This window comes from Mastacembelus armatus, chromosome 7, assembly GCF_900324485.2.
Source record: "Mastacembelus armatus chromosome 7, fMasArm1.2, whole genome shotgun sequence".
Classification (NCBI taxonomy): domain Eukaryota; kingdom Metazoa; phylum Chordata; class Actinopteri; order Synbranchiformes; family Mastacembelidae; genus Mastacembelus; species Mastacembelus armatus.
Window position 1 is genome coordinate 13,950,582 of NC_046639.1, and position 27,623 is coordinate 13,978,204.

Consider the following 27,623-nt stretch of genomic DNA (forward strand, 5'->3'; position numbering starts at 1 on the left):
GCTCTAAAACAACTGGAAAACATACCAGCCTATATTCTTGTCTAAACACCTGTTAAATCAAATTTTTTAAAATCTATTTACTTGGTACCTTTAAGCACCTTTAAGAGAACTCTGCATGTGTGTGTGTAACAGTAGAAAGAGCTCAACCTGATATGGGCTTAATCTGTCCATCCACATACTGGTGCACCACCTGATATGGTGTATGTTGTGTATGTGTGCGTGCGTGTGTGATTTGTAAAGCCCTGGTCTGAAATTTAATCCCCACCCGACATCTTGTTGATGGCGAGGACGTTACCCAGCAGCCACCACTTGTGTGGATAAAGCAGAATGCAGAGAGTGTTTGAAGAGTAGTGGAAACGGACAACATCGAGAAAGAGCCCATCAAGTCCCGGCTGAGGACAAAGTTTTGTATGAGGACCATAACCTGATCCCTGCTTCATTTCTCTTCTCGCGCATCAACTATTTTTTAACTGTTTGTAAGCCCTGAAGACAAACTCGAGCGCGCTGAAACTGCTGTATACGGTGCAGTGGTAGAAACTGTACAGTCTTAGCTTGGATTTCCTGTCCGATTTAGAGAAACCCTGCATCAAATACGTAAAGAAAAAACGATTATGTGGATGACTGTAGAGGCTAGGCGAAATATCAGACGCAGAAGAAGGTAAAGTTAGCCAATGAACTTTCGCCAACCACAAGAAATGCAGAGAAAGGTAAGAGGTTTTTACAATTTAAACTTTACACCTCTGGTGTGTCTTTTTTTTTGTTAGGAACTGAGAGCGAAAAAAAAACAAACTATCTTGTTTTTTATATTCATTCCTCAATCTCATTTATCTTTTTTCTTATATATTTTTGCTTGTTTGTTTTTGTTATGTCTTGTCATGTGATACTAATGGTCCTGTGTTTAAAGCCCATTAAATCCATCTCGTTTTTAATTTTTAGGCTTCATTTTCAACTTTCTAGGCTGCTGCTAAGTTCAAGTGATTCACAAGTGGGTTGAATAGAAATAATGCTGTGATCATGAAATCTTTCAAATCTAATCCTTCAGTTGCATTTAAAGTTTTTTTTAAAACCACTATGGAGAGTTTTGATTACTTTTTATTATTCTTAATTTTGTTAATACCGGGCCATGATTTAGCCAAACATTGTTTGAATCTGTTATTTTAAGTTAACTTTAGAATCATAAAGTTTCCAAACTGGAAGGGGGGGGTCATAAACACATTTTTACAACAGCATGGATTTTACTAACACTGTAGAAAAGGATGATATTTTTCATTACCTAAAAGGGCATAAAATGGGCTAACTGAATGTTACAGAATAATGAAACATGAGCATTGTGAAAACAGTAAAGTCAATTTGGTCATTTGTTGGTTGTTGCAGCTCCTTCCAGTGGTTACACATCTGAGGAAGGGAGGAGGCCTGACTAGAAACTACTCTAAAATGTTAAAAAGGCACTAGTGCAGGCCCTTCCAAACATACAGAGTGGTCACTCATTTTTATTGTCAGCAGGAGGAGGTGAGGTTTGGTGGGGCAGCCATGTCTCTGACAGCAGACCTGAGCTGCCTGCAGGGTGAGGGGGGGGCAGACCGTGAGGCAGCACTGGCAATGCTGGAGAAACAGCTGACGTGTCCCATTTGCCTGGAGCTCTTCAACAAACCAGTGGTCATCCTGCCTTGCCAACACAACCTCTGCAGGAAGTGTGCCAACGAGCTTTACCAGGTCTGTGAACCAACATGTACGGCATGTGGTGGTCTGTGTTGTTTTACACTCAATCACACACACTCACACCTGTCATCAAATCCTTTTTATATCAAAAGGACAGTACTGCATTTTCACAGCAGACACCCATACTTAAAACAAAGCCCATATTAGATCTGTGTGTGTACATTGAATCATTGGTGGCTAAAATGAGGCATGGATGTTTAGCTCCTTTGTTCCTGTTTGTGAAAACCACCTGGCATGACCTATATTTAGTAATATTGTTCCACTTTGGTGCACATTGGTTAGTGGTTAGCATTGTTACCTCATATTAAGAAGGTCCCGGGTTCGTAACCCAGCAGAGGCCTTTCTGTGTGGAGTTTTTATGTTCTCTGTGTGCTTGCGTGGGTTTTCTCCCACAATCAAAAAAACATGCATGTTAGTTTGATTGGTGACTCTAAATTGCCCATAGGAGTGAATGTGAGTGTGTGAGATTCGATTCAGTTCAATTCAAAAAACTTGATTTATCCGCAGGGGGCAATTTAAGGCACGCAGAGTAGTGCAGCAGACATAAGCCACAAACGTTTGTACATCTACATGTTTAGATGGAGTGAGATGGCCAACATCAGTGCAAATAACATAAATAAAAACTGTTGTGATGATGATAAATGGAATTAGAATTATTAAACAACTACAAGTAGATCACTGTATAAAGTGATTGTGCATAAAAATTAACTGCATAAATGGCTTATGCAACAAATGAAAGAAGAGGAAAGAAGAAGGTAAAAAGATCATGTCTTAAAACAAAAAAGGTGCATATATTAATAAATTAAACTTGAAGTGACAATATTATTGTGCAGTATGTAAACATTGGTATATCGCAGCAGCATTATAGACATTGTCACAGCAGAGTCCTGAACCGACCTGGGAACAAAGGTTGTTCTTTTCCTGAGTCTTACATCTGGAACTGAATATGAAAGGACAGCCAGGAAAGTGGCAGATTATAGAAACCACTAATGCTTCAACCTCAGATGCAAACAACAGAGCATCTTCCCAAAGAGCCTCATTGGGTGAGCAATGTAAAGCAGGTGAGAGACCCACACTCCTGAGTTGGTTTCACTTCACACCTGGCCTGAATAGGCTTGTTAGGTGAGCAAAAGAAGTGAGCTCAGGTGAGGGTCATTAGGATCTAATGGTAGGCTCATGTGACCCCTCAGATTCACCAAGAAAGTGTCCTCCCTGGCAGGCATTTGATTTGTTCCTTACTTTGCTGGGAATAGATGAAAGGGCAGCCAGGTAGATTGAAAACAGGTTATGTCTGAGCCCTCCACCCCTGTTAAGGGAGGGTTTCTCCATGTGGACATACATGGCTTTTCTGACTCCTCTCTCAAGCCAACTATCTTCTCTGTCCAAAATATGTACATCATTGTCTTCAAATGAGTGTCCTGTCTCTTTTAAATGGAGGTGCACAGCTGACTGTGGTCCTGAGGAGCTGCTCCTCCTGTGCTGGGCCATCCTCCTGTTAAGTGGTTGTTTAGTTTCTCCAATCTAGAGTTCTGAGCATTCTTCCGTACACTAGACATATACTACATTGCTCCTCTTTTGTTTTGGTCTTCTTCAGTGTGTTGGTGGGTTTGAAGTGAACTGGTATCTGATGTTTCCCAAAAATGTGTTTCTGCCTCTCTGAAACACCTGCTACATAGGGAATGATCAGGTTTTTTCTCTGTGGGTCTTGAGGCTCAGCTGTGTCTCTCTTTTTCCTGCCTGATGTGGATGTTGCCTTGTTGAAAGCCCACTTAATGTAGCCACAGGTTTTGAGGGCTGTCTTCAAATGTGTGTCCTCCTTTCTCTTGGCCTCCACAGAGGTCAGGATGTTGTTTGCTCTGTGGCATAAAGTCCTGATGACTCCTAGTTTGTGTTGCAGTGGGTGATGGGAGTCAAAAAGACAGCATTGGTCTGTGTGTGTGGGTTTCCTGTAGACTTCTATCTCTAGGTTACCATAAGACCTGATGACGACCTCACAGTCCAAAAAGGCTGGCCTGTTCTCTTTGGTGTCCTTTCTGGTAACTTTGAAGTTTGTGTCTACTGCTTTGATGTGATCTGTGAAGGCTTGAACTTCCAGGGTATTGATTTTCACCCAGGTGTCATTCACATATCTGAACCAATGGATCGGTGCTATCCCTGTGAAGGAGCTGAGAGCTTTCTTTTCCACTTCTTCCATGTACAGGTTGGCAACTCTAAACAATTCATAAACTGCTACACTCCAGTACTAGTCAAGTACCTTTCTGTTTTGACCGGTATTTATTGCTATTTCCTGACTTAGTGCTCGTTAGCCTACCGGTTAGCTTAGCTAACATGGCCTCTCCCTCTCTCTCTCTTTCTTGCTCGGTGTGCCACATGTTTAGTTATTCCTCTGCCTCCTTTAGCGATAATGATACCTGTAATAAGTGTAAGGTTCTGCTAGCTTTGGAGGCGAGAATCACTGATTTGGAAGCGCGGCTCCGCACCTTCGAACAAAAGCCAGCTAGCCCAGCCCCGTTAGCTGGTGTGGAGCCACCGAGCTCAGGGTCAGGGTCTGTTAGCGGTCCAAGGGCAGTTCCGGAGCAGCCCGGAGAATTAGCCTGGGTCACGGTCCGACGGAAACGTACTCCTAAGCAGAAGCCCACGGGTCATCACCTGCCTGTTCACGTTTCTAATAGATTTTCCCCGCTCAGCGACACACCCGCTGAGAAACCGACTCTGATAATTGGCGATTCCATAGTCAGGAACGTGAAAATAGAGACACCAGCGACCATAGGCAAATGTATTCCTGGGGCCAGAGCGGGCGACATCGAGTCAAATCTGAAGCTGCTGGCTAAGGCTAATCGTAAATATGGGAAAATTGTTATTCACGTCGGCAGCAATGACACCCGATTACGCCAATCGGAGGTCACTAAAATTAATGTTGAGTCGGTGTGTAACTTTGCTAAATTAATGTCGGACTCCGTAGTTTTCGCTGGATCCCTCCCCAATCTGACCAGCGATGACATGTTTAGCCGCATGTCGTCGTTCCGTCGCTGGCTGTCTAGGTGGTGTCCAGCAAACGATGTGGGCTTCATAGACAATTGGGCCACTTTCTGGGGAAAACCCGGTCTGGTAGCGAGAGACGGCATCCATCCCACTTTGAATGGTGCAGCTCTCATCTCTAGAAATTTGGCCGAGTTTATTAGCCGACCTAAAGCCTGACAATCCAGGGTGGGGACCGGGATGCAGAGACTCAGTCTAAAACGCCTCTCTGCAGTTTCCTTAGAGCCGCCGCCCCCCTCAAACCACATAGAGACTGTGTCTGCCCCTCGAACATATAAATCAAATAAATCAGAAGTTAACAGAAGAGGAGTTATTCATAAAAACTTAATAAAAATTAAGACCACTCCTCTTATTGAACAGAAAAACAGAACTGTCAAATGTGGACTATTAAATATTAGGTCCCTTTCTTCTAAATCTCTGTTAGCAAATGATTTGATAACTGATCACCAAATTGACCTACTTTATCTGACTGAAACCTGCTTACAGCAGGATGAATATGTCAGTCTGAATGAATCAACCCCCTTCAGTCATAAAAATTATCATGTTCCTCGAAGCACAGGTCGAGGTGGAGGAGTAGCTGCAATCTTCCACTCAAACTTAATATTAAACTTTCATCCTCAGAACAGTTATAACTCATTTGAGAGCCTCACTCTTAGTCTCTCACATCCAAACTGGAAAACACAAAAACCAGTTCTACTTGTCATTGTGTACCGTCCATCTGTCCCTTACTCAGAGTTTTTAACTGAATTCCCAGACTTCCTGTCTGATTTAGTGCTTAGATCAGATAAAGTTATTATAGTGGGAGATTTTAACATTCATGTAGATGTTGAAAATAACAGCCTCAGCATTGCATTTAATTCTATATTAGATTCAACTGGTTTCATTCAAAACGGTAATAAACCCACCCACTGTTTTAATCATACCCTTGATCTTGTTCTGACCTATGGCATCGAAATTGAACATCTAATAGTTTTTCCCCCAAATCCTGTTTTGTCAGATCATTCTTTAATAACTTTTAAATTTAAAATGATGGATCATGCAGCGTTTGGAAGAAAATTCCACTACAGCAGATGTTTATCCGACAATGCTGTTAATAAATTTAAGAAAATGATTCCATCTTTATTTGCATCTATGCCAAGTATAAACATAGTGGAGGGCAGCTGCCTCAATTCTACTCCCTACCAAATTGATCATGTTGTTGACAGCGCTGTAACCTCACTGCGTGAAATGCTTGATTCTGTAGCCCCTCTGAAAAAGAAGTTAGTGAATCAGAGAAGACTAGCCCCATGGTATAATTTACATGTTCGTACCTTAAAGCAGGCATCACGAAGGCTGGAAAGGAAGTGGCGTTCCACAAAATTAGAGGAAATTTTTCTAGCCTGGAAAAACAGTCTACTAACATATAAAAAAGCTCTCCGTAAAGCCAGAACTGCATACTATTCATCACTAATAGAGGAAAATAAGAACAATCCCAGGTTTCTTTTCAGCACTGTAGCCAGGCTGACAAAAAGTCACAGCTCTGTTGAGCCCAGTGTTCCCTTAGCTCTCAGCAGTGATGAGAGCTAGTGATGAGTTTCTTTACAAATAAAATCACAACTATTAGAGATAAAATTCAGCAGATGCTTCCTATACCTGCAATAAATGAATCTTCTACTACAGTAGCTCTTGAATCATCTGTAAGACCTCATTTATGTTTAGACTGCTTCTCTCCCATAGATCTCTCTGAATTTACATCAGTAGTTGCTTCATCGAAATCATCAGCGAGTCTCTTAGACCCCATCCCGACTAGACTGCTTAAAGACACCCTGCCATTAATGAACTCATCTTTATTAGACTTGGTAAATTTATCTCTATTATCAGGCTACGTACCACATGCCTTTAAGACTGAAGTAATCAAACCTTTACTCAAAAAGCCTAGTCTTGATCCAGTAGTCTTGGCTAATTATAGACCAATCTCCAACCTGCCATTCATTTCTAAAATCCTAGAAAAAGCTGTTGCTAAGCAGCTATCAGACCACTTACACAGGAATGAACTATTTGGAGATTTTCAATCAGGATTTAGAGCACATCATAGTACAGAAACAGCACTGTTGAAAGTTACCAACGATCTTCTCTTAGCCTCAGATAATGGACTTGTTTCAATACTTGTCCTCCTAGACCTTAGTGCAGCATTCGACACCATTGACCACAACATCTTATTACAGAGACTGGAGCATGTGATTGGTATCAGAGGAACAGCACTAAAGTGGTTCCAATCCTATTTATCGGACAGATTCCAGTTTGTTCATGTCCATGATGAACCTTCCACACGAACAAAAGTTAGTTATGGAGTTCCACAAGGCTCTGTGCTAGGACCGATTCTGTTCACCCTGTACATGCTTCCTTTAGGATATGTCATTAGGAAGCACTCTATTAATTACCACTGCTATGCAGATGACACTCAGTTATATCTATCTATTAAACCTGTTAACACAAACCAGTTAACCAGACTTCAAGCCTGTCTAACTGACATAAAGGCTTGGATGACCAGTAACTTTTTACTTTTAAACTCGGAGAAAACAGAAGTCATTATATTTGGGCCTAAAAATCTCAGAAATAACTTTTCTAAAATTATAGCTACTCTAGATGGCATAGCCCTGGCCTCCAGCACTACTGTAAAAAACCTTGGAGTTATTTTTGACCAGGACATGTCCTTTAACTCACACATAAAACAAATTTCTAGAACTGCATTCTTTCACCTGCGCAACATTTCCAAAATTAGGAACATCCTGTCTCAAAATGATGCAGAAAAACTAGTCCATGCATTTGTTTCCTCAAGGCTAGATTACTGTAACTCATTACTATCTGGATGTCCTAATATCTTAATAAAAAGCCTCCAATTAATCCAGAATGCCGCAGCCAGAGTCCTGACAGGAACTAGCAAGAGAGATCATATTTCTCCTATATTGGCTTCTCTTCATTGGCTCCCTGTAAAATATAGAATAGAATTTAAAATCCTTCTTCTCACATACAAATCCCTTCATAATCAAGCTCCTTCATACCTTAAAGACCTCATAGTACCATATTATCCCAATAGACCACTTCGCTCTCAGAGTGCAAGTCTACTTGTGGTTCCCAGATTTTCCAAAAGTAGAGGGGGAGGCAGAGCCTTTAGTTATCAAGCTCCTCTCCTGTGGAACCAGCTCCCAGTCTGGGTTCAGGAGGCAGACACTCTCTGTACTTTTAAGGCTAGACTTAAAACATTCCTTTTTGACAAAGCGTATAGTTAGGGCTGGCTTCAGGCAACCCTGAACCATCCCTTAGTTATGCTGCTATAAGTGTAGACTCCCGAGGACCATCGGTGCACTGAGCTCCCCTACCCTAACCCTCTCCTCCTCTCCTCCCTCCTCACATTCACATGTATATTCCACCATAGAATGTCACTAACTTTGTGCTCTCTCTCTCCCCTAGCTTGTGCTCTCTCTGTCCTCTCTCTCTTCGTTTATTTTCTTCAGGTGTCCCTGGTCCTGGAGCTGTATATTGCTGATGTGCAGTTACTGGCTCCACCAACCTGCATTGTTGTTTGTTGTTTATTGTTGCTGTTCTTTTCTCTCCCCTCTATCCACTCACCCCAACCGGTCGAGGCGGATGGCCGCCCAAACTGAGCCCGGTTCTGCTGGAGGCTTTTTCTTCTGTTAAAGGGAGTTTTTTCCTCTCCACTGTCGCCTTGTGTTTGCTCGTAAGGGATTTGTTGGGTTTTTTTTTTTTTGTTTTTTTGTAAAGTGCCTTGAGATGAATATATTGTGATTTGGTGCTATACAAATAAAATTGAATTGAATTGAAAATTTGCCTCTGTATGAGAAGTATGTGGTGTTCAGACAAAGGTCCAGTAGCAGGCAGATTTGGTGTGGGTTGAGGCTGCTCCTGGTATAGAGGGTGCTGTCCTCTTTTAGTCTTCTTCTAACAGATGTTAAACGTAACATCAAAGGATACCGTAGTTTCATTTCTGTCCAAGTGCAGATATCTGACTCTGGAGGCAAATTCCTCTGAATTCGGGATGTGGTGGTCTGTGTGTCCTACCAGCGGTGCTAAGATGGTGGCAAGGTGTTTTGGCAATGTTATCTGTCACTGAGTTTAGGCTGCTGACAGTGGGCATGGGCCGGGCTCCTTCTTTGTGTACCTTAGGGATTGCATACAGACTGGTGTGGTCTCTCCTGGATATAGTTTGTAGTAGCTGGTCCTGTCAAAGGCATTGTCCTTTTCCAGGTGTTTTAAACTGTCAGTCAGTCACCTTTTTCTTGTAGGTGCTGTTGGGGTCCCTTCTTACCTTTTCGTGGGTCTGATGGTCTTCCAAGAGAGAGATGATAGTCTGCTGTGTTTAGAACCACTGTGAATCTCCCTTTGTCTGCAGGCGGGATGGTAATAGTCTCGTCCTTGGACAGGGAGGACAGGGCCCCGCTCTCCTGGTTGGGTGAGTGGCTTCTTTTCCTGTCTGCCTGCGACAGAGGAGGATGTCAAACCTCTTGCTCTGTCTCTCTTTGCCTTTCTGATGTTGAGCCAGCTGTGCCTGCTGGACAAATTGCATGACTGCATCTCAGGCAGGTCTGGGCAGGGTGAAGGAAGGTTCTTGGAGAAGGTGGTCTGTGGTTTGCTTTAAGGTGTCAATTGTGAAGTGGACTTGCTGTATCCTTTCATTTAGGAGCTGTTTTTGTGCCTTCTGGAGGATCTTGTTGGCTCTGTGACTCTTGACTGTGGACCACAGGCATAGGCTAGTTGGAATGCACTGTTGTTTGCATCTGAGGTTGAAGTGTAAGTGGTTTCTCTAATCTGCCACTCTCCTGGCTGTCCTTTCATATTCCCACACCAACTTCAGGGATTTTCTCCCAAAATGTACTGAAATATGTCAGTCGTCCAGGTGAAGTTATCTAGAGGTTGAGTCATGGCAACTGGACTTCTAGTTTTTAGGTCGAAACGTTTCACCACTCAGTAGCTTCTATTTATACCTGTTCTACCTCTACCAATTAAAATTTTAAAATTCAGCTTAGACACCCATATATCAGTAATAATAATCCCACAATATATTATTTATACATTTACTTTTGATACTTGAGTATATATTACTCATAATCATTTGTGTAGTGCTGGCCTGCTTTTACACCTGTTTGCTGATCAACGCATCTTTGGTACTTTTTGGACTTGATTGGACTTCATTCATTCTATGAGGCTTTACAATACAGTAGTTTCTGAAAGTCAGTGACTGGAACATACTGATTATAGTGATAAACTGAAAAGTGGATTTTACAACAGTTATCTATAAAATTATGTCTCTATTAGAGAACTTTGAAACTGATATAAGTTGAAGCTGTCTGAGCTGATCCAAAACACAGCCTCAATCAGATCTACAGTATGTCTCTGAGTCTGCAGTAACAGCCCCTCTCTGGGCAGCTCTGATTGCTTGCTCTGGCCCAGCAGCAGCTGAGGATTACTAAAGGCCACTATATATGGATACACCTTCTAACCTACCATTCATCTTTTGCTCATCTGTCTCCCTCTCTCTGTTCTCCCCAGATGCTTTATTCTGAGATGAATTTAATTTCTCTTAATTTAATTAAGAGATTAATTTAACAACTAGTTTTCTAAGCAGGGTGCTTCACATAGCTCCAGAGATCAGTTGAAGATGGGCGTCAGCTTGTCAGCACAGACTCTCAGGCAGGAGGGGGACACACCATCAGGGCCTGGAGCCTTCCTGATCTTTTGTCTCTGAAAAAGCTGTTGTACATCATCTTCACAGATTTTTAGTGCAGGCAGGGTGGAGGATTTTAACTTCTGACTGTAGGTCAGGATTAGATGAAACAAACAGTCCTAAAACAGCACAGGGAACAGAGCAACAAGCGTTTTTTCCCTGGTGTTACATTTAATGTGCTGTCTGTATTTGGGAAGTGTGTAGGTTAAGTTTGCTCTGTTAGTGAAAGTGATGAGCAGTGAGTGGGTGTTGTTCCTCCACTTTGTTACCTGCACAGCCGGCTGCTGTGTTGCCTCGGTGACACAGGCCTGAGGTGAAATATAAACTTAGTTAGACCAGAACAAATGAGGCGAACTCCTGCGGTGAATAAAACAGTTTGCAGTTTATGAAGAGGGACTCTAAGTGAGGACTGCATGACTGTTTCAGCAGTGTGGCATCTGTACACCAAGCTTTGTTTACATAGAAGCAGATTCTACCTTCCTTTTTCCCTGAGCGCTCCGTGCATGCTGTCTGCTTGGAGAAGCTGGAATCCAGGCAGCCGCAGTGTGCTGTCTGAGACATGTTCACTGAGCCAGGCCTCAGTGAAACAGAAGGGCGACACTTAGGTCAATGTAGAAATTACATGATGGAAAGTGTCTCCACTATATCTCACTAAAAGGCCCTACACAGCAGTTTGCTGCCACTGTGTGCTTATAGTCCCTGATGAGACCTATTTGTTTCATTATTTGCACACCCATTAACCTGGTTTGCAGCAGCAGCCATGAGTTTTCAGCAAATAACTCCAGTCTGCGCTACCTGCTCTGTTCTAGACATCAGACACACAGAATACCAGCCTAGTTGGTGTACATGGTGAAGCACGCAACGTGTGTGAGTGAGTGTGAAACAGAAAGACAGAGAGAAACAGAGAGTGTTAAGACAAGGAATCGTGACCAGGGGATTTCCGGAGCTCATTCTTGCCCAGTAACCCATCCTGAAACAGCTCTGACATCACCCTGCTGAGCAGTTGGAAGAATGTACACGTTCTCCACTGGTGACACTGACTGATGAATAGTTATTGTGCTAGTTATTGAAATCCCAGCATGCCACTCTAATGTATGACAACAAGGACCAACTGCTGGGTGTTGCAAGGCCGATGGAAAAGCACAGCTGATATAGAGTATAGTTTTACTGTTATATTTCTATATTTCTGGATGGATGGATTTCTAACAACTTTCTGTGTAGCCCTCCCTATTCCAGGCTCGGACAACCATGATGGTGAACAGCGGCCGTTTTCGCTGTCCGTCCTGCAAGCATGAAGTGGTGCTGGATCGCCATGGTGTCTATGGCCTTCAGCGAAACCTGCTGGTGGAGAACATCATCGACATCTACAAACAGGAAGTCAGCAAAAACAATGCAACGAGGTGAAGAGAGGCAAACGGTGATCTAAAATACAATTTAAAAAGACAGGCATTTAAAGACAGGCATTTTCTCTGTTTATCTCCAGCACCCTCCCTCTTCCTCCGTCTCCTGTTCAGCTGACATGTTCAGACCATGAAGGTGAGAAGGTGAACATCTACTGTCTCACCTGTCAGCTCCTCACCTGTTCTCTCTGTAAAGTGTTTGGGGCTCACCAGTCCTGTCAGGTGGCTCCTCTGACAGATGTCTATCAGCAGCACAAGGTAGATCATACATCATACACACTCACCTACGTCATCCTTTGATTTTTGTCCATGTTATGTTGGAGGCTGTAAAAGATGGTTAAAATTGAAATCATATGGTCAAGCTTCTCACACAGTCAGCAAAACAGAAGTCTCTGTGGACCACACTGTGAATCATCACTAGGCACTAATGTTAAATTAAGTTATTTACCCTTATTAGTCCCAAAATGGGGAAATTGCATTACCACCCAAAGTGCACACACACAGCAGTGAACACACCCACGGAGCAGTGGGCAGCCATTGCTGTGGGAGCACTTGGGGGGCCTTGCTCAGGGGTCACACCTCAGTCGTGGGTGGAGAGAGCGCTGGCTATTCAGTCCGCCCCACCGACAATTCCTGCCGGTCCTGAGACCCGAATCCACAACTTTTGGGTTACAAAACTGTTAAAACATGTTCAAAAGAAAATTATGGCAAATGTTGGGAATTTCTTCAGAAACCATGTTGAAATGTTTATAAAATCTTAACAGACTCTTCCAAACACAGCTAATTGCTAATCAGCTGAAAGTTTACCCAGGAGTGCTCCTTAGTAATGACTTTTAGAAACGTGATCAATGAAGACAGGTTGGTGAGGAAAGGACTTCAAAAGAGAGAAAATATGTGGAAGACAAATTTGCATATGCAGAAATTCAGAAAAAAAGCTTTTGAAGCAAATTGTTGCATTTCTGCTTCATTTGTTACATTATTGGTACATATTACCCATTTTTGTACAAATGAGGGTGAGTGAGATTTGGAGGTAGAGATTAACTGGATGAGATGCATGTAAATGCAGACTGTGTGAAAAGTTTGAAACAGTGATTTCGGTAATGAACAATGCTTTTTAGCAACTGAAGAAATGGCAATATTTAAATGATGGATAAAGTTAATTTCATTCGATTCTTAGGATGAGCTGAGTGAAGCCATCAGTTCTCTGGTGGCAGTCAATGACAAAGTCCAGACTTTGATTGATGAGCTGGAGGGGGCTTGCAGAAACATAGAGGTTTGTGTGTGTGTGTGTGTGTGTGTGTGTGTGTGTGTGTGTGTGTGTGTGTGTGTGTGCGTGCGTGCGTGCACGCGTGTGCGTGCGCGCGTGTGCGTGTACAACACCTCATCCTAAAAAGTCTAAGGTCTGTAAAAACTCTGAATTACTAATATCCTTTTACTACATATTTTGATGACTAACTCTTGACTTTATTCCATTTAAAAATCCTAACCTGGTTACCGCTTTCTGCCAATTCATAATTTCAAAACTTAAATTTGACATTGAATTTTATAGTTATACACAGTTGTTAGTTCCTATAGCTTATATAAGCTTTTAATCTTCATGCATGCATTTTGTTTTTGTTCACTAATCTCTGCTCTGTCCTTTGCAGGAGAACTGTGAGACTGTAAGAGAAAATGTGTGTGAAAAGTTCAACCACATGTTTTCCATCCTGGAGGAGAAATGCAAGGTCAAAGTTTGTTTCTCACTTCACTCTCATTCACTGTTAGTGAGATGATGAGATAAACTTTATTTATCATTCAGGTAGTCTTATAGTGAAAGTAATAAATAGTAAGAGTACTCAGTAACAGTTCTGGTGGTCAGTCATCTGCCATTGCCTAAGGTGTAGAGCATGATTGCAGTGGGAATGAAGGATCTCCTGTATTGTCCCTGCAGTGCAGTGAGGTGAATCCTCCACTCATATTGTGTATTTGACAGTTTAGTTGAATTCACTTGAATTCAGTGCCACGTATTCAGCAGATTAGAAAAATGCACTGTATATTGACATATAATGTAATCGAACATATTAACTGATTTTGAGACATGCATAGTTTACATGACATCAGTGCCAATTCTCAGTTTTCTCACCATATTACAGAATAAAATAATAGGAGTTTAGTTATCCTTATGTGCTGACCTGCAGAATATAGTAAATGTGTGAGAACTACATCAGTACATTGTGTAGTAGGCCTATTTGTTCTGCAACATATAATGGCAACAGAACTTGTAGCACTACTTGTAAAAGTAGTTGTAGTTGAAACAATATTGTCATCATTATCATCACCTTCAAGGTGATGACGCAGCGAATCAGCTTGGAGCAGGAAGAGAAGTCAGGCCATGCCCAGGCACTGGTGCGTTGCTATGGAGACAGCGTGGAGGCCAACAGCGAACTGATGGAGAGAGCAATGAGCAGCATGGAAGAAACAGACATGACTGCTTTTGTTCAGGTGGTATACTGCTCAGTGTAAGCATTTGTTACAGATGGAACTACTTATAAGTTAACAGTGATTTTTGATTAAATTGTTTGGACAGGGAAAAGTGACTACATTTGGGGTAAAATCTGAAATTTGGATGTCTGATAAAATGACCTTTCTGAACTCTTTGTGCACAACACTTTCCCTCTAGTATTTAAAAACAGTGTTTAGACATTTAAGATATGAGTTTTACCACACAGTAGTGCCGTAGCAGAGATCAGGACATTTGTGTGTTGTCATGTACAGTATTTGTGTATATTTTGTTTTCTTACGGAGACATAAAGTATGGAAAGGATATTTATATTCATTATCTGTTTATCCAACAGCGTCATCTCACAGGTTAAAACAAACTTTTATTTGCTTTTCCATGTTTATTTGGAAAGCAGTGGGGGGAGAGAGCGATGTGAGATGCAACAGCAGAAATTAAAGTGAGGACATTGTGGTCATACTATATGCACTTAAATTTGGATGAGGTTTGCTTTTAACGATACAATCAAGAAGGAAATTATTTTGTCTAAAATCATGTCTATTTTTTCCCCACTTGTTCCTCCTGCCTTCAGAATTCAAGAGAGTTGATCACAAAGTGAGTACTCATAAGATATATTGTATGCTTACATTATGCATTTACTGTAAAGATATCTACATACTATATGCTGAAACTTCTAGAGAAATGTTGAGTTTTTAACCTTTCCTGTTTTCATCTTAGCTTCTTCTCTGTGCTGTTTAGTTTTCTTACCCCTTTTCTTTTTTCTCTTTTCTCCTCGCCCCTACACCTCTCCTCTCTCTCCTCAGTGTGATTGCAGCGTCCAGCTCCAGTCCAGTTGAGACACTGAAACCAGATTATGAGAACATGAGCCACTACAGATTTAACTTCAGCAGGCAGGAGCAAGCTCTGAAGAGCATAGACTTTATTAAAGGTAAGGAGGGACTGCCTGGGAAACCACCATTGACTTTATATGCAAGGTATTTCAACTGTAGTACTCACAAATACAATTCATATCAACTGAAAATGTTTTCTACATTGACAGCATTGCACACACACACACACACACACACACACACACACAGAAAGTGTGCACTGTGTTTTTAAAAGCTGAATTGTGAAGCTGCCAGAAATGAGAGTTCATCTGTAATCTGAACTACTCTTTTTTTTTTTTTTTTTTTTTTTCATGGAGGGGGTTCATGGAGGTCTATGCATCTGGTTTACCAAACAGGTGGTAGCTGCTGTAGCTGAAGAGTGAATGAATAAGTTCAAATGCTGCTCTCTACAGTAAATGTAGGTAGAGTGCAAGACAACAAGACTATGGGAGGGGCAGTAGTAAAATTTGTACATTAGAGTTAAGGAGGAATAAATTATGCCATTTGCCATTTTCTAAATTGCTGTTTGCAGTGTATAGTACATAAACTGTTCATGGGTAAAATGTTGCATTTCCACAGTAGATACAATATGCTAAAAGTTCTACCTGTTCATAATTATGGATAATCTATAATTATATTCATCCTTCGACTAAATTTTCTTTTGTTGTAGACACCATACAGATGAAGACAACATAGCTATAAATATTTGGTGAATAAAGCATGGTGTACTGGAAAAGACCTGAGTGACGTGTATTGAGTTTCAACGTATGTTTTACAACATCCAGGCATTTATAAGATGCTGAGTTGAGATCATGTTAGTAGGGTTCATGTAAAGACAACGAGGAATGAGAAATGGTCTAAAATGTCTTTTGAACAGTGTTTGTGAATTCTTTCTGGAGATCTTGAACAACAGCATGAGATGTGGATGTCAGCTTTGTAGTTAAATGTGGTTAACATGTTATTGAAATGTACTTGTATTTACACTGTTACATGCAGTGAAAGTTAAAAAAGCACAATGCAAGCACACATTCAGCATCAGCAGTATCTGTTGTCTCTCCTCAGTTGTGGAAGATATTCCTCAAGAACCAGAGTTTGAACCAGAGCCAGAAGAACCCAAAAAACCCTTCATTCACACTGAAGGAACCTCAGTTCAAAACCTGGAATCTGGTACAGAACCAGTTCCAGAACTGATATCCCCAACCGTAGAACCCATACAGACAGCAGCAGCACCATCAGCCCTGATTCCACATGGAGCACATCTGCTGAGGGACCCCATTAAGCCTGCAGGAGCAATTCTGCAGCTGGAGACTGAAGATTCAGACTTATATGATGTAGGATATGTTCTGATGAAGAACAAGATGGAGGAGGAGGAAGATGACTCCGTTAAAGAGGGGAACATCTGTGAACTTCAGGAGGGAATGAGCACACAACAGGTACAGTGCCACAGTGTAGAGACGTGTAATATATACAATATATCAAAGTTCAAGTTTTCCTCTTTAACTACTACCAAGAGATGTTTTAATGTGGAGCTGAATATTTATTTGTTAAACGTGAAAATGAACTGTGATGAGCACCAGGCATATTACAATTTCTGTTGTACACTATTGCAAAGTGTTAAGTTGCACTGATTTACATGCTGCCTCTGGTTTCTAATCTTTGGAGGTCAACTCACATACATATATATATAGATCAAGGTAAAAAAACATGATTTTTTTGCATGTATTTAAAATGTTACTCTTACAAGACCAAATGAAAGCTGGAAAGATGAAAATCAGCCTAATGTTATGATTTGGAAAATGGTCAATAGTGGTAATGCAAAAACTTCCATATTGCTTGTTAATTGTCTTCCTTCACATATCAGTGTGAGGGAAGAGAAGCAGAAAGCGGTCCAGGTGATTGGATGGCACAGAGGCAGAAAGATAAAAAGGAGGATGAAGAAAACCTGCAGATGGAAGAGGGGACAAATACAACTTTTTATCCTAGCTGGTACAACCTAGGGAGGCAGCCCAGAGTTTACCCTGATGATGTGCTCAAGCTAATGATGTGCTCAACACAACCAGCTGTACATTGCCCATCAGAGGCCAAGACTCCAGCTGAGGCACAGGATGTAATCCAAACCATGTCTGCACTCCAAATGCAACCACAGCTTCTATGGAGCCAAGAGTCCAAGATTCTGTCTGAAACTCAGACTCAGGTCCAAGAACAGGGAATGTTTTTCATCAACCAATCCCCCCATAAACCTACATTCTACTCCCACCTGCAACAGCTCCCACATTCTACTCAGCTTCATGCTATGCCATACCTTGCTTACCCGCAACCCTCACACCACTCAGAAAGCCAATCCTATGTTCCTCAATGTGGGACTCAAACCCTTCAGATACCCATTGACCTGGGCAGTGCCCCCAGTCCTGTGCCACAAGTACAGAAGACAGCAGAAGTTGGTATAACCGAAGAGAATAATGAAGAACTGGTTAAAAGTTTAAGCCTGGTGGAGGGTAGTTTTGACTGTGCAGAAGGTAGTTCAGACAATTTACCACCGGATGACATTAATTCAGATAAAGACATATTTCAACTCAGTGATAGAAGAGTACGGGATGTAAAACAGAAAGAGCAGCTTAATAAAGATGTTTTTGCTCCAGAGCTGAGACAAAATGAGCTGGCAGAGAATCATTTTGAAGCAGTGATGATGGAAAACAAAAGAATTTGTTCTGATAGAAGAAGTGAGCTTCAGGGGAACATTCTCTCTGTGTTAGAGAAGGGTACATCAGAGAGAAGGGTAACTATCAGGGAGGAGAGCTTTAAAGTGAAAAATGGCACTTTGGATTCAAGAAATGTGGTGAGTACAGACAGCTTAATACAGAGAGACAGAGACTCAGTGTTTGAGGCTTGTGGTTCAGGATTTGCAGAAGAGAAACAGGAGGGCAGAAAGAACAGCGAGCCGTCTGAAGCCTTTGATGCCAAAATGGAAACAAGTGTTGCAGAAGCAGAAGAGAAAATAACCTCCTGTCTCTCTCTCCAGGTCAGTGTCATCTGGTTTTACCTTCCTCGCCTGTCACCGTCAGCATCATGATCATCCAGGCTCTTGCACTCACCGCCCACATGTTGATGTGGCTACACCTTCTCATTCTTGTTTTGTCTTCTTTTTGGTTCTTACTGTTTTGCAGAGACACTATTGCAACTTGGCTGCAACTGCTTCAGCATTGTCTTCTAGATCTGTGTTGTTGTCATATTGGAAACGGAATAGGGAATGGGATGGAGGGAGAAAGCACATAGGAAAAAGTATTTCAATAATATAAATAATAGTTCACCTTCGGGAGATAGTTAATGGGAGAGGAAGAAAATAAAAACTATGTCCTGCTATACACATTTGTATAATTTTATATCAGTTGTATAATTTTGGATAAGGAGTCTCAGCTAGTTTTTTTGTAAGAAGCCAATGGAATGTAAACCATTGGTTTAATCTTTAAGAATTAATTACATTTATAAAAGCATGTTTTATTACATTATTGTCAGTTTGGCTCAGGAGGCAAGCAAAAAATCTGCAAACTATGTTTTAGCCTTGTAAAGAGACTGCTGAAATACAGTGGGTACAGAAAGTATTCAGACCCCTTTAAATTTTTCACTCCTTGTGTCATTGCAGCCATTTGCCAAAATCAAAAAAGTTCATTTTATTTCTCATTAATGTACACTCAGCACCCCATCTTGACAGAAAAAAACAGAAATGTAGAAATTTTTGCAAATGTATTAAAAAAGAAAAACTGAAATATCACATGGTCATAAGTATTCAGACCCTGTGCTCAGTATTGAGTAGAAGCACCCTTTTGAGCTAGTACAGCCATGAGTCTTCTTGGGAATGATGCAACAAGTGTCTCACACCTGGATTTGGGGATCCTCTGCCATTCTTCCTTGCAGATCCTCTCCAGTTCTGTCAGGTTGGATGGTGAACGTTGGTGGACAGCCATTTTCAGGTCTCTCCAGAGATGCTCAATTGGGTTTAGGTCAGGGCTCTGGCTGGGCCAGTCAAGAACGGTCACAGAGTTGTTCCGAAGCCACTCCTTTGTTATTTTAGCTGTGTGCTTAGGGTCATTGTCCTGTTGAAAGGTGAACCTTCGGCCCAGTCTGAGGTCCTGAGCACTCTGGAAGAGGTTTTCTTCCAGGATATCTCTGTACTTGGCCGCATTCATCTTTCCTTCAATTGCAACCAGTCGTCCTGTCCCTGCAGCTGAAAAACACCCCCACAACATGATGCTCCCACCACGATGTTTCACTTTAGGGATTGTATTGGGCAGGTGATGAGCAGTGCCTGGTTTTCTCCACACATACCGCTTACAATTAACGCCAAAAAGTTCAATCTTGGTCTCATCAGACCAGAGAATCTTATTTCTCATAGTCTGGGAGTCCTTCATGTGTTTTTTGGCAAACTCTATGCAGGCTTTCATGTGTCTTGCACTGAGGAGAGGCTTCCGTCGGGCCACTCTGCCATAAAGCCCCGACTGGTGGAGGGCTGCAGTGATAGTTGACTTTGTGGAACTTTCTCCCATCTCCCTACTGCATCTCTGGAGCTCAGCCACAGTGATCTTTGGGTTCTTCTTTACCTCTCTCACCAAGGCTCTTCTCCCACGATTGCTCAGTTTGGCTGGACGGCCAGGTCTAGGAAGAGTTCTGGTCGTCCCAAACTTTTTCCATTTGAGGATTATGGAGGCCACTGTGCTCTTAGGAACCTTGAGTGCTGCAGAAATTCTTTTGTAACCTTGGCCAGATCTGTGCCTTGCCACAATTCTGTCTCTGAGCTCCTTGGGCAGTTCCTTCGACCCCATGATTCTCATTTGCTCTGACATGCACTGTGAGCTGTAAGGTCTTATATAGACAGGTGTGTGCCTTTCCTAATCAAGTCCAATCAGTTTAATTAAACACAGCTGGACTCCAATGAAGGAGCAGAACCATCTCAAGGAGGATCAGAAGAAATGGACAGCATGTGAGTTAAATATGAGTGTCACTGCAAAGGGTCTGAATACTTATGACCATGTGATATTTCAGTTTTTCTTTTTTAATAAATTTGCAAAAATTTCTACATTTCTGTTTTTTTCTGTCAAGATGGGGTGCTGAGTGTACATTAATGAGAAATAAAATGAACTTTTTTGATTTTGGCAAATGGCTGCAATGACACAAAGAGTGAAAAATTTAAAGGGGTCTGAATACTTTCCATACCCACTGTATATCTTTTCCTTTACAGATACTAATGGAATAGAAGGTACCTCACTAACAAGTTTCAGGAATTTCTATTCTTAAATTCATTCTTCCACCTGAATTCATGCCATTGTTGGTAAATTATAAAGTCAAATTTGATAAGTACCTTACTCCTTTTCCAATTATCCACATTACATTTTCTTGTAGCACCATCTCTCTTTCTTCCTTGCTTCACCTCCAGTACTTTCACCTTGATCACTTTTCAGCCTTTTGTTCTTGTCACACAATCCCTTCCTTCATTTTCCCATTTCTTCCTGTCTTACCTTTTCCTTCATCCATCCCTTTCATTTCCATCCCTCCATCTTCCTTCAGGCTGTCACTCTGCTCGTTTACCTGTTGGCCTTCCTGGTCATCCTGCAGAGGGTGTGGGTTTACATCGGCTGCTTCATTTGTACATAACACCAGCAGGAGACACACGCAACTTCACTGCTGCCCAGCTCAGGTACACGCACCTGCAGGCTTAATCTGGGAGCGCTCCTGAAGGCCTTCATGTTTTAAATACACAGAATAACCACATTGATCCACTAACTGTTTCTTTTTAAAATTAGTCAGTGTCAATTTTAGAAAAATAAAAGCATTTAAAAAACTGACAAAGTGCATGAAAATGAGGCAGATTAATGGCATGTCATTGGTGATTGCTGATAGTGCATATTATATAAATTGTATTTTGTTTTTTTTTTACATGAATTCATCAGCAACTTTCTCCATAATACTGCCACTACTTCATAATAAAATTAAATAAAAAAACAGACAAAAACAAGAAACAGCAACAATAAAACAAATGTTTATAGTAACATATTTTGCATAAAATGAGAACAGGTTTCTAATTAAAATGAATGAATAAATATGAAATCTAGTGCCACTTCTGCTCCAACAGCACCAATTTGTTCATATTTGGCTCTGCTGACACGTTTTAGTAAAAGTGCAATTCGATTTTAGCAGTGGACAAAGGCCAAAGTCTGGCTTTTGGTTTGTAAATAAACAATCTGACTTAAATATACTAACAACTTTTATTACTGCATTTTTATACAATATAGTTTGAATTTTTGCTCTTTTTGTGTTCCAACACACTAACATCACTGTGCTACATGAGACATTGCTTGTATGTTCATAAATATCCCTTGAAGAGCAGTGAGAACACACATCTTTACATATTGTTGCATTCTCAGTGTGAAGATGTGTATTTAATATCTAAACTGAAAATTGTCATTTACTGTCATCATAATGGAAATGTCAGTTTAACTCTTCATATTGTTTATGTTTGTGTAATATGATCACTGATATACAAACATGCTGTTCATCCATAGTGCCTCATTGATACTATGACATCATAAAGTTGTTCTAGTCCCAGGGCCTCCTGTAGCCATTCGCCCGAGTCCATACCTGGCCCATTCAGGAATCAATGCATGATATAATAGCTACTTCATGTTTTTGAATTATTTTTTAAAATAAAGAATAGAAGAAAGACACTAGTACGTAGTGTTCTAGAGACATTAGTTGGACAATTCTAATGAATATGGAAGATATTTACATTAGTTTATAGTCCGCCATGCTGAATATTTCTTACTCTTCATAAGTGTCAGTGCTAGTTTGATCTCAAGATAGTGACCCGATTTAACTCTTAGGAGAAATGTTTGTCCTGGTGGCATTGACTATGGATGTCTATATAAAACTATCTGTTCTCCCTTTTTGCTCAAGATAAAGCCTGAGACTAGGAGTCCTGATCAGACCAGTCCTCCCCTCACCTCCTCTTCGTCATCTAATTCCAACTTCAGCCAGGCTCCTCGTCAACCCAGTTTCTGCTTCTCCTGGCTAAACTCACTCCACAAGAAGTAATGAAAAGAGACATGTTGGGAGATGAAGGTTTGCTGAGAAGATAAAGAAAGATGCAGAGTTTCAGCAGCTCAGTGCTAATCTGGGCTGAAAATAAAAGACTACCATGCACTCAAGACTTACAGCAGTTTTATTATCTGTCTCTGTGCTCTAAATATGTATCCAGTTTATAGCATATTAGGAAAAGAAAAAGATCTGCCCTGGCCCTGTGTGTCTAAAATAAAAAAACAGTTTGTTGGTCTCTTGTTCTAAAATTTTGAACACTGACATTTCTTTTTATACAGATGCCATTGACCATCACAGCAAAGGTCACATTCTACATTTCAGTAGCAGGGAGTAGCGACTCTGTTCTAAGAAATATGGCATTTTATGAGTGCTATATAGTTGTAGCCGTATATTAAAGATAGGGAAAGCAATAGTTGTTAATGTAGAACAGGACTCGAATATAATACATGAAGTAAAGAATGAAGGAACAGTGGTTATAATAGGAGAGATATTTATGTTTTTCTTATTAGGGAGTTTTTAAAACCCTGCTAGAAGAAAAATAATTGGTCTGAGCCTGACTGAACTGGCAATATTGGACATCATATGTAATTCAGAGTGGTTTTAAATAGGTTACATGCTTTTCAGAAAATTAGCTTCCTGTGTGTTTGTATGTTACAGCTTGTTCTGTGTTTTCAAGCTGAATTCTGTGCATGATGCAGGGAAGGGTGGTTCATGTGAGAAACTGGCTTTGTTTGCTACATTTATAGATTAAATAAATCTGATTCTGGTCACTGAAGTGCATTATCTGGTAAGATGAGCCATTTGTGGGCCTATTCTATCAGTGTGTCAAAGTTTTAGTTAATATGTGAATAGTGTAATTATTTGTATTTGGAAGAATGCAAATAATTTGTATTGTGTTCATACATATTTATTTGTGCTTCTACTTCTCAATATACTACTGTTTTATAATACTGTTTTATTTAAAATAAACAAGATAAAAGAATCTCAGCAAGGTACCTGAAATGTAGCACTGAATTTTTAATTGTAATTATGTATTCGTTGTTCTTAACAATTTTTTTATAAATAATTCATTCAGAATACAACATCTTAGAAAATAGTGCAAAAAGCCAATTTACAATTCCCCTAAAGTCATTTCTAAATAATGTTTTCTTTAGATAAAAAGATAAACGACTGATTAATCAGAACGGTCAATTTATTTTCTTTCCAAAAACGAATTGATTAACTGGGTAATAGTTTCAGCCTTTAGTTGGTTGCTGGGTGCCTAAGAAAATACAAAAACTGCAGTGTATCGTGGCGGCCAGTATGATCCCAAAAACTAAAATTTTGCCCCTCAGGAAGTTAATCTTCCTAGTATAGAGGTGGCTGCAAGGCCACTGGCTTTCTTATTCACGTAAATTGAAACAAGCTGAAACACTGAAATGACATCTAAAATCCTTACAAACCACAACATTTTGACAACAGTTGTATCTGTGACATCATTCTACCCCGCCGGAAAAGATTTCTCGACTCCAGGTAATACAAAGAGAAGAGAACATAACTTCCTATTTGAGGAAACGCCTTTAAAAATAAAAGCACGTAAACAAAATGTGTAACTGCATTGGCATAAACCTTCAAATCACCTTGTACGGTATTTACATCAGCAGTGCACCGCCCCACCCCATACCCTACTATTATTATTATTTTTTTTTTTTACTGTTTTACTATTTCTTTGTATTTGGGTCTTTAATACATTCCAGGGAGAAAACAAAGGCAGAAGACCATCCTATTCCGGACTGGCCCCTGCGCTGAGGAAGATAACTACAGTTCATAATAAAAGAGAACTGAAAAAAAAACTTTACTGGAATCACATTTTATTTGCAGAATTAAGCTGAATTAGTTTCTTCACAAGAGCCAGCTCGATGATTTGCCACATACAGGATGTGTAGTCTACTGAAACTTAGAAACTAAAAGGCACATTCCAAATACATACATACAAAAAGGGTAGATTCTGTATTTGAACAAATTGTAGGAGTCTGGAGACGGGCTAACACAAAACCTTTATTTTGAAATTTCTTATAGGACGTACACGTACTAATTCTGTTAGCTTTACAGAGAGATATAAGCTGAGCTGGCTGTTGGGCTTTTTTGGGCTAAGGTTGTTCCTGTTGACGACTTTGTGTGAGTGGGAGTATTTAGTAAAATCAGGAAGATTGTTACACACCTAGGGGAGAGCGCACATAAGTAGTCTCCTGACATTGACTTATAACAGTTGAGTCTGACGCGCAACAAAAAAGGAGTTCCTGCCTTGTCAAGTCGACGCCATGGACCCCGCCAGTCAAGGTAATGTTGATTGTTAGCTTAGCCTGCAACTCAGCTAGTGTTAGCTTAGCCTGCATTCCCCCTGCATTCAGGGGGTGTTGTTTTATGTGCGGATGAGAACATTACCAGTTGGAAGAATTGATTTATATGTTTTAAGCTTATTACACGGTAAAAACGGGGTATAGTGGTTTGTAACACATATAGCTACAACAGAAGACTGGACAAAACTGGAAAGTTGTAGGATTTATATTTGATCGTGACGAGGAAAACGGCGGAAAACAACGTTAACGCTCCAAAAAGTAGTCCACCAGGGATGCCTGTGATTGGCCAACACAGCGTCATGGCAGATGTCGTCAGGTTCCTTCGCATAAACGTTAAGTCAGGTGTGTTATTTGTTGTTTCGTCACTTCATCTTTATGCAGGTTTCTATGAAAGTTCGGTTTGATTCGCGCCAATAACTCAGATAATGGTGCTTATTACTGACAGTGGTAGCAGCAGCAGGCGAGACGTGTAGTTCATAGTAGGTTACAGCTGATATGGCTGACATGAATTCGCTGCAGAATTGAAGTTAATGTTTTCTCTCCTGTAAGTGCTTGTAAACAAAACGACTGTTAGTAAGACTCTTCAATATGCAGATGCTGACGCTTCTGCTTCATCTTTGTATGTTATTCTTGTAGTGTTTTTGTCAGATGGACTGCGTTTAGGTTTGGCGATGCGTTGTACTGAGCATCACATACTTTCGAAGAGAATAATGAGCATACAGTTGAATCAACATCCTAAACTTCACGTAGGAGATTTATTGCAGGACTGTTGTGTAAGTTGGCATTTGTTTTCAGCAGAATAGAATGCATGTTAGAATAAGCTACTTTGTGGCATTTATACACATGTCCTGTATTTACAGTATTTCCAGAAGACAGTCCAATTCCATGATTGTGCCATAGGTCACATGGTCTAATACAGAGCTGTTAAAGGGATAGGCACTTCAATAAAAAAAAATCATCAAAACTAAGGCAAATAAAAGGCAATATTCAATACTGTTACAAAATCTAAGCCAGATAAGTAATGATCTCCGGAGGCAACACCCCCCCCCCCCAAAAAAAGACGTATGTCCTATGCATTTCACTCTCCTGTGCTGTGACTGCTATTCCCTTGTGTCCCTCCCAGGGCATGACTTAGACAAGCTTCACATATGCATGCACACACACATGCACATGTAATAACGCTGCATGTACTGCATATGCTTATTGTTATCAAATCAGTCAAGAATTGAATTGTATTTAACATAGCAGTAAAACTCTCAAGCTATGTGTTTAGAATAACTTGTTGAGGAAATATCTAGCCTCATATCACAATTTTAGTTTTTCATTGTGTGTCTCTAGGAAAATATAGTTGCAAAATCCCAGAGGATTGCGCAATAACACAGTAGGAGCTGTGTCCCACAATTTTAATGCTTAGTGACTGTGACAGATATGTCATATTGTATCAGGCTTCCTGTGCCTCAGGATGAGTGTGTTTAGGAAGTGATTAAGGTTTCCTGCATTTGTTTTTAAATGTGACTGACATGAGTGAACTAGGGCATGCCTGTCAATAGATCGTGCAGCTGCTGTTTCCTAGGTGATTGTGCTAAACATGATGATACTGTTTTGTTGGAGTTGGGAGCTATTCCTGACTGATGCATAACACTGCTATCAGTAATTTTTTATTTTTTTTCCAAGTAGAACATCATGCTATAGTAGGGCTGTGTAATTAATCGAATTTTGATTTAAATTTCGAGTCTCAATGATCACAAAAACTGTCATCGAGAAAAAAACGATTATTCCGTTGAACCTTGATGTCTCTTTGTAACATCAGTGTTGTTATTTCTGTGGTCTGCTCTGAGTCATTTTCAACTGAATCAATATTACTCAAGGGTGGGGCCATTGTTTCTTTGGCCAGCTTGTACACGGATGTCATTGCTGACATTCAAGTAAACCAATAACATCACCAGCACTACCTACATATAATTTTGGTCTTGATCTTCTGTGGTTGTTCTACTGTTGACTGCTTTGTGTCTTCTGTTGTACACGCAGCTGTGTATATGTGACTATTGCACAATCAGGAAGTGGATAACTTAGTATTGCATTAAGATCTTTCATGTATATAAATTAGGGCTGCAACTAACGATTATTTTAATAATCGATTACTTTCTAAATTATTTTTCGATTAATCGATTAGTTGAATAAAAAAAAAATTGCTGATTAGATGTTGCAGCCCTAATATGAAAATTAAGGTGTTGTATATAATCATAATATTGAAATTTTTCTTTCCCCTTGTTGTTTCTTGAAGTCCTTCATGTCATCTTTGGCTGTACCAAGCTCCTGTAGCTGCCAAAATGATGATGGTGTCCTCAGTTGAACAATGCAAGATGTGCGTGTTAAATACGTAGAAATGCGGACAGTAGCATGTTTGAGTGTTTAAAGTGCGCTTTATACACTGTTTACTTTTTCTGAATAAATTAAAGTTTAGACTTTCTGGTCTAGTTCCTGTATTTAGAAATGTGAAAGGTGTCTTGAGTTTCGAACAGAGTGATCTCATATTACTCTCCCAGAGTGCAGTTCATCTCTTGGCTCCACTAATTGCCATTTTCACTTCCTGCTGGTCATCTGGTGGCAACGTTAGGGAGGTGTCATCTGAGTAAACCACCCTTTTAACACTGGGTTAGGTGTGTATTGCACTGTTAGGTGTGTATTGGTTTAACCTTCTGATGCGTCCCCCTTTCACATTTCCCCCATTAACGTCTTAACCTTATTAATATGTTTTTTCCTTTCTTCACCTCTGTCCTTTTCCAGATATCAACCTGAATTCTCCCAACAAGGGCCTTGGTGTGGATCATTCAGACACCCTGTCTGATGTGCCAGTGGAGGGAGCAGTGGGAAACTCAGCCCACCCTCTTCCACCAGGCTTGACTGAGGAAGAGGCAGAGGAGCTCCACACTGAGCTCACCAAGGTAAGGC

General features: G+C 40.6%; 2 protein-coding genes across 8 annotated transcripts in view; both read left to right on the forward strand.

The window, feature by feature from the left end:
* Positions 1–239: 239 nt before the first annotated feature.
* trim101 (tripartite motif containing 101) lies at positions 240–23,319 on the forward strand. Of its 2 annotated transcripts, XM_026333080.1 has the most exons (12): positions 247–707; positions 1,501–1,713; positions 11,702–11,880; positions 11,964–12,138; positions 13,058–13,153; positions 13,527–13,604; positions 14,206–14,361; positions 14,949–14,971; positions 15,181–15,305; positions 16,309–16,679; positions 20,806–20,935; positions 22,192–23,319. In XM_026333080.1, the coding sequence occupies exons 1-11, from the start codon at positions 672–674 to the stop codon at positions 20,890–20,892; spliced, it is 1,539 nt and encodes a 512-aa protein (XP_026188865.1). In that variant the 5' UTR covers positions 247–671; the 3' UTR covers positions 20,893–20,935; positions 22,192–23,319. The 2 variants fall into 2 exon arrangements, with proteins under 2 accessions (XP_026188866.1, XP_026188865.1); XM_026333081.2 differs by lacking the exons at positions 20,806–20,935; positions 22,192–23,319 and adding an exon at positions 18,266–18,851 and having other exon boundaries at positions 240–707.
* A 1,097-nt stretch (positions 23,320–24,416) lies between these two features.
* The window catches only part of tpd52l2b (tpd52 like 2b), a 38,487-nt gene continuing 35,280 nt past the window's right edge, over positions 24,417–27,623 (forward strand). For 3 of the 6 annotated variants that reach the window (XM_026331726.1, XM_026331729.1, XM_026331731.1), the window contains exons 1-2: positions 24,417–24,651; positions 27,459–27,616. In XM_026331726.1, the coding sequence (XP_026187511.1) occupies positions 24,633–24,651; positions 27,459–27,616 (177 nt within the window). In that variant the 5' untranslated portion in view covers positions 24,417–24,632. Of the gene's footprint in view, positions 24,652–24,770; positions 25,014–27,458; positions 27,617–27,623 lie in introns of those variants that run through there. The other 3 variants (XM_026331725.2, XM_026331728.2, XM_026331727.2) reach the window with 3 other exon arrangements.